Below are 18,279 nucleotides of genomic sequence, written 5' to 3' on the forward strand. Positions count from 1 at the left end.
TGCCTGCCACACTTTGTAAAATGGGGATACCTGCCTGCCGTGCTGTGTAAAATGGGGATACCTGCCTGCCGCGCTGTGTAAAATGGGGATACCTGCCTGCGTACTGTGTAAAATGGGGATATCTGCCTGCCGCACTGTGTAAAATGGGGATACCTGCCTGCGTACTGTGTAAAATGGGGATATCTGCCTGCTGCGCTCTGTAAAATGGGGACACCTGCCTGCCGCACTGTGTAAAATGGGGACACTTGGCTGCTGTAATGTGTAAAATGGGGACTTTTTTTATTTTTTCCCCCCTGTGGTGGGCGTGATGATATCAGATGAGGCCATGCCTTGTCGGGAGCGCGCGCGCCTCCGGCGCGCGCATACTTTTTATTTTTATAGCTATATGGGGGGGACGCAATTTTTTTTATAGCAATGGGGGGGGGGCGCATTTTTACATCTCGCACTGGGAGCCAAATTGTCTAGAAACGGCCCTGAGGTAGCTGCAGTGCCGGCTACTTCTCACATAGGTAGGCAGCGCTGCAAATTTCCATCCCTTGGTACGCTCTGCCCCTATTGGCTTCCCGTTCTGTGTCCACAGAAGAGCTGCAGTGTTTGGCGTGAGGAGGCTGGCACACACACACAAACACCTTCCGTATTGTGTAACAGTATTGTGGAGTAATGTGTAAAGGGGGGCTCTGCCTGGAGTAATGTGTAAAAGGGGGCTCTGGCTGGTGTAATGTGCAAAAGGGAGCTGCCTGGAGTAACATAGTAACATAGTTAATGTGGCAAAATGCCCATCGGGTTCAACCTGTATTCTGTATTAAGTTCCTTATAATGTCCCTGCTGAAGTAATGTTTTATGTCTAGTTAACAACTATAAATCATGTTCCTCACAGATTATCAATGTCAATATTTTAAATACTATAAACTTGGATAGCTTTTACAGACAGAAATGTATCAAATCCATTTTTAAATGCATTTATAGAGTCCGCTATTACCACCTTCTCTGGCAGGGAATTCCAAATCCTTATTGCCCTAACAGTGGAGAACCCTTTCCTACGTTGCGTACGGAATTTTGTCTCCTCTAGCCTCAGCAAGTGCCCTTGTGTCCTATACAGAGTTCTTTTAATAAACAATTCCTGTGGTAACTGTTTGTAATGTCCCTTTACATATTTGAAGATATTAATAATGTCTCCTCTTAGACGCCTCTTTTCCAGTGTATACATAGTCAACCTAGTAAGCTTTTCCTCGTAATCCATTCCCTCTAGCCCTTTAATCAATTTAGTAGCACGCCTTTGAACCCTATCGAGTTCACAGATATCTTTTTTATAATGTGGTGCCCAAAATTGAACACAATATTCCAGGTGCGGACGTACCAATGATTTGTACAGTGGCAGGATTACACTCTCATCCCTTGTCTCAATTCCCCGTTTTATGCACGCTAGCACCTTACTTGCCTTCTTTGCAGTGGCGGATCTTGCCACGGGCAAGCAGGACTTTTGCCCGGGGCGCCGCCTTCCGGAGGGCGCCGGCGCCATCCGGAGGGCGCCGCACCATGGCAAGATCCTCCACTGTCAGTGTGCGCCCCAGCAGTGTCCCCCCACTGTGCCCCCCCTCCCGCTGTGAGAAGGGAACCAGACACTATGCGTCTGGTTTCCCTTCGTGGCGCTGGTCCTCCCCCGCTCTGAAGGGAATCAGACGCTAAGCGTCTAGTTTCCCTTCATGGAGAGGACCTTTGGTGTGCGGTGCGCGATGACGTCATCGCGCACCGCACAGCATTGTGGCATAGACGCTAGGGGTCATAATTGACCTCTAGCGCTTATGCTGTGCTATGGGAGAGACGTCATGACTGACGTCTCTCCCATAGATCCGAGGAGAAGAGCGGCGCCGGTCTGCAGGGTCTGGAAACAGGAGCGGGGTACAGTAAGTATACTTTTTTTTTTTTTTCCTTTCAGCGGCGCTACAAATGGTGGGCGTGACTGACCACGCCCCCATATTAAGCCACGCCCCTAACTTTTGCCCGGGGCGCCGCAAGGGCAAGAACCGGCCCTGCTTCCTTGCTGCACTTTGATATTGTATACGGTTATTAAGCCTTTTATCAATGAGTACCCCCAAATATTTTTCCAATACTGTTACCCCTAGATTTTCCCCATTTAATATGTAGGATGCAAATTTGTTTTTAGTCCCGAAATGCGTAACTTTGCATTTTTCTATATTGAACCTCATTCTCCATTTAGGCGCCCAGATTTCAAGTTTAGATAAGTCAATCTGTAGAGACTCCACATCGATTTCCGAATGAATTACCCTACACAGTTTAGTTTAATCTGCAAAGATTGACACTGTGCTTTCCAGGCCTATTTCTAGGTCATTGATAAATATGTTGAACAGTAATGGCCCGAGTATGGATCTTGTGGTATTCCGCTGACTACTGGTGCCCAGCTGGAGGACATCCCATTGACCACTACTCGCTGTACCCTGTTATCCAGCCAGTTACTTATCCATGTACAAATAGTTTTTCCTAGGCCAAGCTCCTTTAATTTGATGATCAGTCTCCTGTGAGGCACTGTATCGAAGTCTTTTGCAAAATCTAAGTAGACCACATCCACTGCTTTTCCCTGGTCAAGATTGTCGCTCACTTCCTCATAGAAGCTAACTAAGTTAGTTTGACATGATCTGTCCCTCACAAACCCATGCTGGTTCTTGCTAATAATCTTAGTTGTCTGCAGATACTCCTGTATGCTATCCCTTAAAATTCCTTCCAATATTTTCCCCACTATAGATGTCAAACTAACTGGTATGTAATTACCCGGATGATTTTTAGATTCCTTTTTAAATAATGGCACTACCTCAGCTATACGCCAATCCTTTGGTACCATGCCTGATCTTATTGAACTACTGAAAATCAAGTATAAGGGTCTTGCTAGTTGTGACCTAAGCTCCATAAGAACCCTCGGGTGAAGTCCATCTGGGCCAGGTGATTTATTAATCTTAATTTTGCTTAGTGTCTCCCGGACTACTTCTTCACTTAAACAAGTATCTAGCCACGAATCATTGCTGTCACTATCGTTATGCACTACTCCCACCATCAGTTCTTCTCTGGTGAACACTGATGAAAAAAATTTGTTCAGTATTTCCGCTTTTATTTAATCATTTATCAATACTCCAAATTCATCTTTTATTGGACCTACGTTCTCCTTTTCTAACTTTTTACTGTTTATGTATTTAAAAAACTTTTTAGGATTGGTTTTACTCTCTATAGTGATTTGCTTTTCATTTTCAATTTTAGCTGCTCTTATTGCTTTTGTGCATCTTTTATTGCATTCCTTGTAGTACTGGTATGACTCCTCCTTTCCATTCGATTTAAATGCTTTGAAAGCATGCTTCTTTTTATCCATTTATTACTTGACCTTCTTATTAAGCCACATCGGTTTGAGTTTGGTACTTTACTGCCCATGGGAATGAATTTGTGAATATTGCTATCTAGCAACCCTTTTGAAGCATCCCACATTTCTGTAGTGTTCTTGCCATGAAACAAAACTTCCCAGTCAATGTCATTTAGTGCACATCTCAGCATACTGAAGTTTGCCTTTCTAAAGTTAAATGTTTTGGTTGATCCCTTATAGCTAGGTTTCTTGAAACTGATGTTGAATGTGATCATATAGTGATCACTGTTACCCAAAGTCTCCCCAACTTTTTAGTGTTTGATATAAATTCCACATTATTAGTAATTATTAGATCCAGAGTAGTTTTACCTCTAGTTGGGTTCTCAACTAATTGAGACAAGTAGTGATCCTTTAACGTATTTAAGAACCTGTTGCCCCTAGCTTTAACACATGAATCGTTACTCCAATTTATATCAGGATAATTAAAATCCCCAATCATTAGGATGTCCCCCAATACCGCAGTAATGTATATAAGTGGCGTAATATGAATTGGTATTCTTTTGTGACCTTTGGCGCACACTGTACCTATTTTAGTTATGGGGCGGGGCACCAATTCTCCTTCTGGCACAGGGCACCAAAATGTCTAGTTATGGCTCTGCATGTCAGTACAGGACAGGTAATAAGTCACTAGAGGTGCCAGTTTCATGACAACACAGTATGTTAAATAATATAACCTTTATTCAACTATTCACTTAAACTATTCATATAACAATCATATAATGTAAGGAAAGACAGACATTGGCAGATGCTTGCAAATGCAGTATTTTATTATATTTCAAAAAATAAAATTGAAACATTGTATTCCATCATTTATTTCATTCCAAAGAACCATCATAAAGTAATAGCAACAACCTAAAAGAGAATAAAAAAAAGAATATGCTGCTACTGTCTCCCAAAAACTTTGAAAATATAAATCAGAAATTTTTTCCCTAATAAAATAACTGCATTATTTAGCAAGATACATGAGAAATCAAATGTGACAGCGGTAAGTACACTTTAATCCACTCTTCATTGATTCTTAAATAGAGAGGAATAGTTTCAATCCCAAAGTAAGTTTTGTAGGTCACCCTTCCAAATCTTATAGTTTAACTAACATTAACTAACAACATCCACCTATCAACTACACTCTCCCAGTTTATATACAGTACATACAAATATACATTCCATATGCTGGTACAGTCATACTCAGGCAGCGGTAGTTACAAACTAGCAATCACTTATGTGATATACAGTATTTGGGGACATTTTTGACTTGTTACAAACTAGTCCAGTCTACTAAAGGCATTGTCTGGAATTTATTTTACGAATATGATGCTGTATATGTACCAGTCAGTAAATGGATAGTGTTTTTAGTACATACACAGTACTGCATACCACCCCCTTGTATGCTCCACTAGGACCAATGAAAGGCCAGGAGGAAAGACCAGCACAGCAGGAAATGGATATCAACATTGACTGACCAACAGGTATCCTGATGGGGTACTATACCGCCGCCGGAATACTGGTGATATAGGTGATTCCCCGTCTATGGGTGTCCATGACACTTAGAGGGAGAATAGAACCTGTGGCAAAGCTCGACACCGAACCAGCAAAGGGCTTCGATGCGCTCGCCCCTGCCGGCATTCTAGCCCCCGGGATGCTGATGTCGTTATAGTGACATTCGGCATCCCGGCCAGCGGTATCACATACCGATCCCATACAGAGTGTGCCTTCTTTCTCCATGGGGATTTACAGCAGGCAAAGGGACATATATAACTGGCTTTTAAGTGTAAATAATAAAAACATACAGTAAATTTAAGGACAATATATCTAAAATGAATTAGATATCTGCATTAGATACAAGAATTGCAGCCACTTGACTAAGCAGCATTTATAAACTATAGCACCTTGGTTATATTAAACTGACTCCACTATAAACTCCTTTCTCAGACACGGGTTGGTTTCCTAGTCAGCCTGAAATGATCTGTCCTCTGACATACAAACTGCATACAATATAGTCAATAGCTCTGTACAAAAATCACTGTAAAAAAAAAAAAACAATTCTCTTTCACAATATGCTAACATGAATACAATCCCATCTCTGCCAAACCTAATTACATTTACCACATGTTGCCGACAATTTACATTAAAAATCAGAATAATAACGTACAATCTATATAATGTAAACAAATAATGTAAGCTTTGGCTGTCTTTACTTTTTCTGCAACTATATTATTTTCTGAGATCTATATACAGGATATATTTGCATTAAAGGAAAATACTGTTAATGCACTTTTTCTGTGATTTTTAAAAAATATAATAGACTTTTATTACTTTGTTTATAATATAATATGAATGTATAGAAATATATACAGTATGTGAAACATTTCACTCATTGTATGATGTGTCCTCACACACCTAGCCTCAATACACCACATACTTGCCTACTCTCAAGGATTGGCCGGGAGGCTCCCAAAAAATCGTGTGACCCTCCCGGCCCCCCAGGAGAACAGGCAAGTCTCCCAATTCTGAAGGTCCCCCCCCTGCCCGGACACCCACTTAGTGAGTAAAGTGGGCAGTCTGGGCAGGTGATGACGCGATTCTCGCATCATCATAGCCACGCCCCCTGCAGTATAATGCCGGTAATATCAGCATTGCAGAGCGAGGCTACAACGGCGCGATCGCTATAACCACGCTCCTGTTTCAACTCTGCACTGCCTCTTCAAGCGTAATAACCTCACCCCTGTTGAGCCAGCCTGGCTGCTCTCTCCCAGAGAGAAAAGCCAGGATGTCGGTAAGTATGATACACCATACAGCATGAGACACCCGGTGCTACTGAACAGCTCTGAGAGCTGTAGTGTACTATATTTTTCTTAAAATTTGCAGCTAAACACCACTGACAGCATACTAGAGACGCTGGGCTGACAGGAATTAGTTTTAAACACGTACTACAAAGTCATAGATGAAGAACAACAGAACTTGGCAGGAGAAAAAGCTAAGAAAAAAAGGGGGGGTTTCTGCACCAGGGTATAGATAATTCTTTCTAGGGAACTTTGGACCCAGTAATTGCGACGATTATGTCTCTATATTTTATCAAATTGTCCGTGTTGAGTGCAACCCACCAATTATCAGAATATGATAATGAAGAAAGAATTGGGTTCAAATGGGTGCACTCCGTCCCTTTAAATTTAATTACTGTTAAAATACATTTTATTGTTTTAAAAACAGGTATAAAAAAAAAATACTCAGTTCAAAGCCTGTATGGCTTATCAATTGTGTTCTGTATTTATTATGTCCTTAGCCTAAAATAGGCTGATTGAGCGAAGTAACGAAACTAGAAAAAAAGTAATGAAATATATAGAAATGTGAATAAAGATTTAAAATTATACTCTGTGTCACGTCTCTTATTTGACCTTCTATATTCAGAATTCCCATATGTATGTTACCAGTGAATTGCATACAAGGATTAATATAAGTAAGATGTTATGTACTGGGATTTGTAGTATATAGCCCACAAATAGGAGAATAAGTGTCTAGTTTGTAATATTATGTAACCCTAAATGGTTACGTTCTGGATGATGCTTCTTACTTTGTATCCATAATGATCACTTTAATTGTCTGGATTGTGGCTCATACATCTAACACCTGATGCATGTGGTGTTTTTATATATGTTAATAATTAGCCTGCCCTGGAGCTATACAATATTCAGCTACAATGGTTCTAATGGTTACACTTGTGATTATAGTTACCAGCCACGGATCGTGTAGTTTTTATTGTTTTGATATTGTTATAATCCACATGAAGTAATGATAATATTGCACGTTAAATTCCTGCAGCCATATAATGATAGTAATGATATTATTACATATAAGTTCCTGTTATTGCAGGTAGTATTACTCCAGACCTAATTGAATGATTCTAATCATTAGATTTTGATACTGTACAGGCTTTATTATAGATTGCCACACTCCGCATCAGTAGATGACACTATACTCCAGAATGCTTATAGTTCCTTATATTGATTTAAAACAAATGTTGTTACTGGTAAAACATGCATCTAAATGTGTGTTTTGTGCACTTAGTTCAGCGGGCGTCCCCGCTGTGCGGGACCGTTATGATCGGACCTCCTGCACACCGCTCTGATCCCACAAGGCTGTCTCCACCGCTGTCTTGATAAAGACCGTGGTGAGGCACACGCCCATGCAGAATTAGTAAGCCATTAATAGTGCTGGGATTATATGGGTATATATTGCATCTAGGATGTGACACACTATCCACCTATGCGCATTTCACTCCGGTGTCGGGCACCCTCAGGGCAAAAGGAGAAAAAGCTGCAGCCATTGCCTCGCAGCAATTCCTATACAGATTTCAGGGCCTAATCCATGTTTGTACGCAATGCCGATGTTCACACAATGGTTCATGGAGCGATTATTAGCAGACTGAGTATGTGCCTCAGTTGCACTAAGATTTGTAATGCCGAGTGATTGACAGGAAGTCACCGTTTGGGGAGAGCTAATGGGGAGTGGTGGCAAAAACGCAGGCGTGTCATAGCTGTTTTTGGGATGTGCATCTGCCATCAGATGTGTTAATTTACGTACAAAAACACTGTACCTGAATCGCTACTGCTGTGGCCAGTCTGTGTGCAGTCAATGTTCCTCATTCTTGCATATAACCTACTTATATAACACAGTTGTGAATGAGCCTGCTATGGCTCCGGTGGCTGTCTATCTTCTTTTCTATCTTCATTTGCGATGATTACCAATTCTGTAGCCTAAAAATCTGTAGCTCCATAGGCAAGCGCATGCAAACATGAATAAGGCCTGCAGACTCATTTGCACACAGATGTACCAATGGGATGTAGTTATGTGACCCACTTTCAGGAGACCGACGGTCACACAACCTTCCCCTGCATCCCGACCACAGAGAAGACTGACAGTCGGCATGTCGACTAGAAGGGACTATTCCATGACACCCCCGCAGCGTAGTGAGCGCAGCGAGCCCACAAGGGGCGTCGTTCCACTCACAACTCTCCCCCCGCCCCCCACGGGCATTCTGCGGCCGGGATCCTGACATCAGGATATTGACTGCCGGGATCCCAGCTGCCGGTAACGCGGCCCCAGCCCGTACCAGTGTCGCACATTGTATTTATTAGTGCCGTCTGGCAAAGTAGTTTTGTTGCTTACAGCTGTTTTACTTGTGCGAAAAAGTTGCACATTTTGAGTGAGAAAGATGCACAGCATGGCAGAGCTGCTGGAGACCTGGAGCGCAAGAAGGGATGTTTGGTGTGACTGAAGCCACAGTACATGAGGACACATCTGTAGTAACTGGTTCATTACACTGCTCTTTCTCTCATGCTGCCATCTACACGCACCCAAGGGGTCAGCTAGCATTGCCCCTCTAGAAGACCTCTGTTCCATTGAAAAGGGCTAAAGGCATAGAAGGTGGCACATTAAAAGGGATCAAAGTTCATTATGACAACTGTCATCCGGCATTCTGCACTGTGAATGGCAGTTTGATTGTCATAGGGATCAATGATCCCTTTTTAAAACCTCTTTACGAGTTGCATTCTGGTCCGTCTTAATGCTCGTTGAATACTGTGCAGCACACATGCTTAGTCATAGATTAAATTACTTCATAAAACACAACTATGACATCTGCAGGAAACCAAAGGGCTCTACAGAAAACAATAGAAACAGAAGAGCAATGTAATAAAATATTACTATTTAGTAATGACATGAATGACTAACCTGAATTATAGCAGTTAGATAAGGAGCAGCACCTCATGCAATTCACAGTAATAATAGACTGCTAAAGGTATGGAATGAATAGATGCTAGATATGAAAATGAGCTTTCAAACTAATTGTCTGACACTTGACATTTAATGAATAACAAAAGTATCAGCAAAGACATATCGCTGGGTATAACTGTTCCATTTGTCCTCAAGTAAAGAGATTGGTCAATGAGAGGAAAAATACATAATGTGAGAAAAGCATCAGTCCAAGACTAGTCTTCATTACAGACTATAGAATTAATTGACATCCTCTTCTTATGTGACATTTTAATATTCTGGCAAGTTCCAGGTACATAAAGATAAATGACATTTGCAGCATAATTCTCCTTCAGAGACTGATGAATTGAATGTTATTAACTTTAGTGTTACATGAATTTCATTGCTTGGATTTCACCAATAAGGATGCAAAAGCCAAACAGTATTCTCATTAGCAGCACAAATCAGCAAGAGCTTTAGTTGAGAGTGTTGTCTGACCATTCCGCATGCATTGTCCTCTTCATACAATCCCACCCCGGCCAATCTCAGGTGACTAAGAGCCTTTCCCTGTTAGCCAGGAGATATCACCAGTTCTAGAAGGAAAGTGGATCAGGAAATGTAGTAATTGTTGTACTATATATTTTTTTACAGAAATCACTCTCTATTCATTTTTACATTACCTTTCTAAAAATGGTCAGTATAGTAACTGGAGGTGATTATACAGTATATCATAAATATGATCATGTTGTTTCATAATGAAATATTGAAGTTGGCTATTAATGTTATCAAGGGCTTTTTTTTATGGCCAACTGAAAGTCTCCTAAATAAAATATTCAGAACAGAGACCTGAATACTTTACAAGTTAGGATACTTTCAATAAAACTGGGAAAATCGGATTATTTAATCTACCAGGATTTAAAAGTGAACCCAAAGATCTACGATTGGTAATATTGGTGCCTGTTAATGACGTAATTTGTTCGTAGGAGATAATCTATATGAGAAGGAGGTTTGCGTTAACTAGGCTTTAGGAACCTCTATACTTGTTCCTCATTCATCATTATATCACCATTTGTCGTCTTATGTCAGTAAGTAGGGACATTACATGAGCCCAGTCAGTAAAAAGAATAATACACTGTTTGTACAAAACAAGAAAAGGACACACGTAACACTAACACACTATCAACATACTTGCCATGACAAATAAACATCCTTTATTGGACTGCAGCATTAAAAGAAGAATTATTATATGTTACATTGCTTATTTCTTTGGTACAACTTTCAGTCACATGTTATAAATAAAAACTAAAGCAAAATTGTCTTTAATATATTTCCATAACCTGTTGCACAAAAATAACTGACTGCAATTCAATTAGGCGTGACATAGTCGCGGCCGGGAGTAGGTGTGGCTATATAGCGCACTTACAGTACCACACTTGCACATTTTTGTTTGCCACCACATACAAGTGCAGGGCAAGATCAGGCCACAAGGGGGGTGGGTGGCGTTACCATTGGTGCCATATGCATGCTGTTACATTGCCAATTCACCCACCTTGCTCCTAACTGAGCTGACCTCATAGTATTTAGTAGATAAATGTCTCTTTCATAACGCCGCTCCTGTTTATAATGCAGTAGCATGTGCAGAGATTTTAGTCATAAGCAAAACCTTTTCATGGATATCTGCGACATAGCAACTTATTAAGGCAATAAAAATACTCAATCATTTAATTTTCATAAAAATGTACTTTGTCTTCACAAATCATTCTATTTCATTGACTTTTTTAGTCATGGTGACATTGCTGAAGACAGTAAAGAATCATCACTACCAAACTGAAGAAACCTGTTTTTGTCATGAGCAAACTAGACAAAAAGGTGGATTCGGTGTCTCAAGTGTCCCGAAGCTCTCAACACAGTCCTCATTTTCTTCCACACAAAATAGATCTTCAGTGACAGCCCTATTAGTTCTCAAATATTTCTCTGTAGACCTCCTTATCCTTTATTTATCGAATAGCAATATTTCTAAACCAGCGCATTTTCCCTTTAATAAAATTATAATTTGAATAACTAGATACTTGAAAATGTCTATAGAAAATGTCAAATCAATACGATTCTTATTATTATTGCTATAGGTTTATGATACAGCAAAAGCTAAAATCAGGAGAGGTACTTGGTGAGGTCTATTAAATAAAAAATATGTATTTATTTGCTTGTTTTCCATATTAAGGAGCATATTGAATTAGCTGTGTGCCGTGGGCTTGTAGCAATGACCTTAGCTATTCAAATGAAGCACGCAGCAAGCCAGCAGGCTCCCCTTAAACAAAGATTTCTGTTTGCACCGTCCTGATTTGTCCTTAGGAGTGTCCACCAGGAGCGTGTTAACCTATAGATCTGGACAATTGACTCTACGGGGGAGATTCAAATGTTTAAAAAGTCAGTTGGGAGTCTGTTTTTTCCTATCTAATAGACAGGAAAAAACAGACACCCAACCAACTTTTCAAACATTTGAATCTCCCCCTATGAATGTATGGGTTAATGCACATTAGAAGTGGGCTTATCGTGGGCAGAAATGGACTTAAAATTAGATTGCTGCGGGCCCTATAGCTGGTATGCCCTGCAGCTAATTGAATATGACTCACAAATGTTCATACCTTCATCATGTACAAAATGCTCAGCTCCTAGACTTCTCACAGAATTTCTGATTGCAGTGATCTGTACTGAAACGTCCTTCTAATCAATTAGTCTAATATAGGTGACTGCAATCATAAAAAAGTGGGAGAACCAGCAGCAGAGCATTTTGTACCTGGTGGGAAGGGGTCATGTTGGGGGGTTGGGCATACTGTGGCCTGGTGTACACTAGGCTCAAAGCATAACTTTCATCATCAATTAGCATAAAATGGCTGCTGACTGAGTAACCATAATTTACCAACTGGGTAAAGATGAAATAGCCGCAACAGATCTTCAGCTCCAGAATTCATTTGCTGAACAAATAATGATGGTCCCGTACTCAATACTGGGAGGGGGGGTTGGGGGGTTGTACCTTTGGACTGCGCCAAATGGAACACTGTGGGACATCTTGTTGGAAGAAGTTTCCCTCATTGACATACTAGGATGGAGCCCAAAGAGACCTCTCATGCTGGGATTGCAATTTGAAGGGTGAGCTGTAGTGTCTTTTCTCATTGTCCTCACCTCTGCCTATGTAGACCATGAATACCTTTCACTTAGGCTGGAGGACTGGGATAAAAGACTTCCCCCACAGGTTAGGCCATGCCATGCCTATCCTTCCAGTGTGGCTAAGGACGCCTCTTACACTAAAACATTTATGTACTATATTGTGCTTTTGTTATGTCTTCCTTAGTTAGTGACATTGTCCAGACTGTTGTTGTCAGTAGAAGTAAGGCACTTACATTAATCATTAATTAACCTATTTCGAGGCTCTAGAACACAACTTACTCAACATCCCGCTTGCGTATAGGTTTTCCAGATGCCATTACTTCAGCCACCTTGGATACTATGGGGTCATAGTTCATACTGGCTACTGCAATGACCTCATCATTCCTGCAATATATAGAAACAAGCACATTTTGGCTTCTTTAGTATGTGCATTCTAACATCAAATATCTAAAATAATTTCATTATCAGAAAACTTGAAGGTATGTCAAATGTAACACAATTTATAAAACATTGTTGCTTTCATTGAATAACCACTTAGACCTGATTTTAGGCCATTCAGAGGTACAGAAGTGATTTAACACAACGGCCGGGATCTTGCCAGGCTCATTACATGTGGCAGAATAACTGTTAATGCAGCGGATGTAACCACTAAGAGGCACGGAGTTGAGGGGTGGCTTTTCAATGCCAGGTCATCCCCCATTACATGCGCCCTGCACTCCCTGTCCCAGATCCAACCTATGCTCATTGCAGAGCCTAATGAATTGTTCCTTTGAGCAAAATGTGTGTATGGGGGGTTAGAAGGGAGGGAAAGGGGGGGGGGAGCACTCTGGTGAGGTGGATGTGCTAAGAGTCTTTAGCAGCATTGTGAGGTCCCTACCCAAATTTTGCAATATAGCCCATTAATGCGCTGTTTCACCCCTGATCACATACAAACAGTGAATATTTGGAGTTGCCAGAGACCTAAGCACAGGTGAGTTACAGGTGGGCCAATGAACAGCTGTGTCCTTCAAATGTTTCACATGTGGCCCTACTGAACAGAACAGAGTAATTTCTCTTCTACAGTATGTTACTATTTGGTCAGAAAGTGAGGTGCAGTGCATCCGTGCACCCTATGTAGCAGATTGATCTGCCATTGGATGATGATGTTCCCGTTACCTTCGCTAGGAGCCATAAAGTAGGATCATTTATAGCCATGACTGTGTGACCATTACATGCAGATCTCATAGTAAAATCTAATGCTTCTTCACAATGCCCATATGTTAGGGGGGGATTGTGATACCCCAAAAACACTATGCTGCCGGCAACTGGTCCTGAGGCCGCAATAAGCCCTCATTCTCCATACAGCAGGTGTTGTAGGTTTTATGTAAACATGTCAAAGCCTCCAGGTAGATACAAATACTATAAAATGTCAGTTTCATGGTACATATTACTGTAAGGACAAGCTAAATAACATATGCAACAACAAATAATCATTCATCCTAAAACATTCAAAGACATAATTCAACATAAAGTAACAGTGAAAAATAAAGAAAACAATAATTATTATTATATTGTTTGCCATTCGTGTCATTTTATTTTTAATTGGACATGCAAGTATTTGTGTTAATATTAGGATTAATTAACATAACACTGGTTGGTGGCTTTTGGACGCTGGACAAAATAAGATTGCGAACAATGCTGAAAATAGATATGCCGGCTAAAGCTCAAAGCTGAAATAGTTACCGAACTCTTGTTATGCAGCAAGTGTGTATTAGTGGGACACTTACACACACACGTACTGTAGGTGTGTCTGCAATTATTACTGGGGGAGTGACACCTGCGCTCACCTCCTAGTGTTAGTAAGGAAATATGTGACAGATAAGCGTTGTGTATATCTATGCCTTTTATTGAGACACAGTGCTCAGGCATAAAGGGTATAATGCATTCAAATAACAAATGATACAATAACGGTGATTGTTAGCACACAGGTGATGGATCACAATTAGGATCAAAGTCCAGATGCTGATGACACAGACTGTGAAATATAGTAGGAATTTGTAGCTGAAAGTTAGTACGTAATAGTCATGATCAAAAAGGTTCCAAATGCTGTTTCTAGTAAAAGTGGTGTGTTCCTTTGTTGCACAATGGTGCTGTGATACAGTAGATGAAAAGGTCTCTGTTCTAGAGAGCCGGCGTCCCGACCCTCCAGTACCTACCCCTCCGGTGTACGATGGTGCCGTTCCCGGAACTGCCGTCTAACTCCGAGGTCCCAGCCAATGGTGTTATCAATTTTGTTGCTGTGCCTCTGTACAGTCTGTCTCCTTGCTGTCCCGTCCAGGATCCCTGCTTCCACAGCGTGTATGGCAATGTACACCCGGAGTGGGGACCTGTGGGATCGCCGGGTGCTGCCGTGACTTCCAAGTTTACAAGTCTCACAAGACTTCCAGGTTCCTGTTGGCTTCAACAGCGCGGCCCGACCGCTCAAACTCGCCAGCCGGCGAGGAAACTTGATGGGGGTAAAGCTGTAGATCTTCCACAGGTAGTGGGTAATGGTAAACGTGCTTGTGCCAAGTGTGTGCTTCCTCCAACGCGTTTCAGCCAGTAAGCCTTTTTCAAGGATGATTGTGGATCCAATTAGGCTGCTTATATCAGTCATGTTGGCCAATGAGAAGTCATTGGGTGTGACTTTATTAGTGATTGACAGTGTCAAATTACTGTTCGTTTTTTTCATTAATTTCATATTACTGTAGGTTGGTCTGTGTGCTGAACATTTTACTCGATATAGTAACATAGTAACATAGTAATTGAGGTTGGAAAGAGGCAAATTGCCCATCGTGTTCAACCTGTATTAAGTTGTGATGATTCTACATAACTAGTCATAAAACATTATTCCATTATTCAGCGGGTAACTACTATAACTCATATAACCCCTGGATTAATCATGTTGATATTTTAAATATTATAACCTTGGATATCATTTTCATTCAGAAATGTATCCATTCCTTTTTAAAATCCATTTACAGAGTCCGCCATTACCACCTTCCCTGGCAGGGAATTCCACATCCTAATTGCCCTAACAGTGATATGGTATGGCGCACATCATAACCTGTACAAAATGATGCATATACATACATTAAATGACCGGATTCTCACTGGGTTGAGATCTAATATTGCTGAGTATAGTACATGATGGGGAAAACTGTTGCGTATGGATCTTATAGGTTTGTTAATTGTGTTATTTTATCAAAATGCTGTTGTTGAAATCTATGTTGAGACCTCTGGGTGTCATTGTTTTTAATGTGAATACCCATTTCATCTCTCGTTTATACAATGTAATGCTATGGTCACCTCCTCTCCAGTTTCTGATGGGTTTTTCGATAGCTATAAAGTATAGACCTGTGGGATCGGAGTTATGTCTCTCTTTGTAGTGTTTTGATATGCTATGATTGTTGTATCTTCTTTTTATGTTCCTCAAATGCTCATATATCCTTGTTTTTAACGGTCTCACTGTCCTTCCTATCCTCTTTGTTATTTGAATGCATTTTACCCTTTATGCCTGAGCACTGTGTCTCAATAAAAGGCATAGATATACACAACGCTTATCTGTCACATATTTCCTTACTAACACTAGGAGGTGAGCGCACTCCCCCAGTAATCACCACTTACCAGACGAGTTTAGACAACTCATTGTTACCAGCTGCCCCAAAACAGGAGACAGGACACGTTGTTGTGCTGATCATCCCACTCCCCAACAGGTGTGTCTGTAAGTCATGTTTGTATTACAGTCTATTAAATACAATAATTAAATGTGTATCATGCAGGACTGAGATGGAATGCTTTCCAGAATGGAAACATTCTCTTACCAACACCATGGGTCAAGTCCATAAGAAGGTGCGATTTGTGATGGTAGCTGGGTAAAGGCAGAAGATTGGAAAAGAAATACCACACAGTATGAAATGAAGATCCCAATGGTAAAGTTATTACAGAAAGACTGAACAATAGAGTTACCACCTAAATGAAAACTTTTAAAGAACTGTGCCATGTCCCTATAGCAGCAGTAACTGTAGAGAAACACTGATGGATTATTCCATGTCTATATGTGGGGTGTGAGCATGATTTCTGCATGCAAGTAGCTGGCATCTAGACGGCCACTGAAACTAGAAGGCAGCTAATTCTGATACAGTACAAATGGTGCCAATAAGAAATACACATACTTTCCTATGTACACATTTTTACAGGCAGTCTTGATGTCTGGAAATAAAAATGTTTAGTTTATTCTTAGTAGTTTCCTTTATGACCTTGTACACAACAGATTACAGCTGGAGTGTTTTACCTAGATACAGTCAGCTGCAGATACAGCTACACCAGCTGTCAGTACATCATGTCATAGAGATCAATAAACTCTACAGATGTAGATGTGTATACAGTGGCGCGGAGAGTGATGGGGGAGGCAGGTACTAGTTACCTGGGCTTCTTGAATGTGAGTCTGTTGAGCCCACGGAGGCTGCTGCTGCTGAGCGCAGCTTGTCTCCGTTGTCTGCAAGGGGGGAGCGTGATCATTCTGAAAGCATCCCCACTGGATTTGACTCTAGCTGAGGGGTGATCCCCCTGACCAGACAGGCCTCGCCCACCAGCGCTTAAACAGCAATTTATTTAAGTTCTCTCTAAAAGGGTGTGTGGCTACACCTCCTCGATTAGGCCACGTCCCCTGTATTACTGAGGCATAGGAAAGCTCTCTATGGCCCTGTGTGTATATGGACATACAGTAGCCAATGGTACCTCTTATTTAATACATCGGTTACACAGCCTACAGTACTTTAGGATAGTGAATATAATATTTAATGGAACCAAACTGTACTTATTTAGTTGTAAGTAAGCAGAATAGCAAGGCATAGCTATTCCGCCTGATTCCGCTTAGCTATCTTTATCCTGCAGGAGCTATAAGTATTTGTCTTTAATACCTAATGATAAAACCATGTCTGCAGAACAGGGGTATGGGTCGTTGGGTCGACACAACTTAGGTCGACAGTCATTAGGTCGACCACTATTGGTCGACATGCATTAGGTCGACAGGATCACTAGGTTGACATGGTCATTATGTCCACATGTACTAGGTTGACATGTCAAAAGGTCGACATGTTTTTTGAAACGTATTTTGGTGTCGTTTTCTTCGTAAAGTGATGCGGAACCCCAATTAGTGCACCGTGTCCCCTCGCATGGCTTGCTTCGCTCGCCATGCTTCGGGCAAGGTGCCTCACTGCGCTCGGTGCAGGTTACCATTCCCAATTGTAGCACACGTGGATCGTAAAGTATGAAAAAGTTCAGAAATTGAAAACAATTTGAAAAACTCATGTCAACCATTTGAACTGTCGAACTAGTACATGTCGACCTAGTGACCGTGTCAACCTAATGCATGTCGACCACTAGTGGTCGACCTAATGACTGTCGACGTAAGTGTTGTCAACCTAATGACCGTATCCCGCAGAACAGTTGCCTAAACAATTCACACAATGAGGGACATTTATTATAAATTGCGGAAAGCCCCGGAATATTAAGATTCCATATCACCACATATTGCAGCAATAAGAATATTTTATGTGCATAAATGTATTAATAAAATTGCCAGGACATAGAATCCAATAAGAGCCCATATTGGTGATCTGGAAGTAGTTAAGTGCTACCTACGGGCCTCATCGTGGCAACTGCGCATGTGCGGCTTTCCAGCTGTGTATGCACAATGCATAACATGTCGCAATGCACTGTGGGAAATCCTGCAGCCCATCAGAGAGGGATCCCAAGATCCATCTCCAGCAAGGCTGCCCTATTGCAGGTGTGTTAGAAGTGAAGTGATTGCTAATGCTTCTCCTTTGGGAGCTGGACGTGCGCGGTCTGCTGACCATGCATGTGTGAGTGCTGGGGAGAGATTCTATGGAAATAAAACAACCACCATAGAAACCAAT

At 41.2% G+C, this 18,279-nt stretch overlaps 1 protein-coding gene across 4 annotated transcripts in view; it reads right to left on the reverse strand.

The window, feature by feature from the left end:
* Positions 1–4,233: 4,233 nt before the first annotated feature.
* AIFM3 (apoptosis inducing factor mitochondria associated 3) overlaps positions 4,234–18,279 on the reverse strand; it is a 194,116-nt gene continuing 180,070 nt past the window's right edge. For 2 of the 4 annotated variants that reach the window (XM_063964266.1, XM_063964268.1), the window contains 2 exons: positions 12,620–12,724; positions 4,234–5,444 (listed from right to left, as the gene is read on the reverse strand). In XM_063964266.1, coding sequence (XP_063820336.1) covers positions 5,369–5,444; positions 12,620–12,724 — 181 coding nt within the window. In that variant the 3' untranslated portion in view covers positions 4,234–5,368. Of the gene's footprint in view, positions 5,445–9,249; positions 9,766–12,619; positions 12,725–18,279 lie in introns of those variants that run through there. The other 2 variants (XM_063964267.1, XM_063964269.1) reach the window with 1 other exon arrangement.

The sequence above is a fragment of the Pseudophryne corroboree genome, chromosome 1 (assembly GCF_028390025.1).
Source record: "Pseudophryne corroboree isolate aPseCor3 chromosome 1, aPseCor3.hap2, whole genome shotgun sequence".
In the NCBI taxonomy this organism is placed as follows: domain Eukaryota; kingdom Metazoa; phylum Chordata; class Amphibia; order Anura; family Myobatrachidae; genus Pseudophryne; species Pseudophryne corroboree.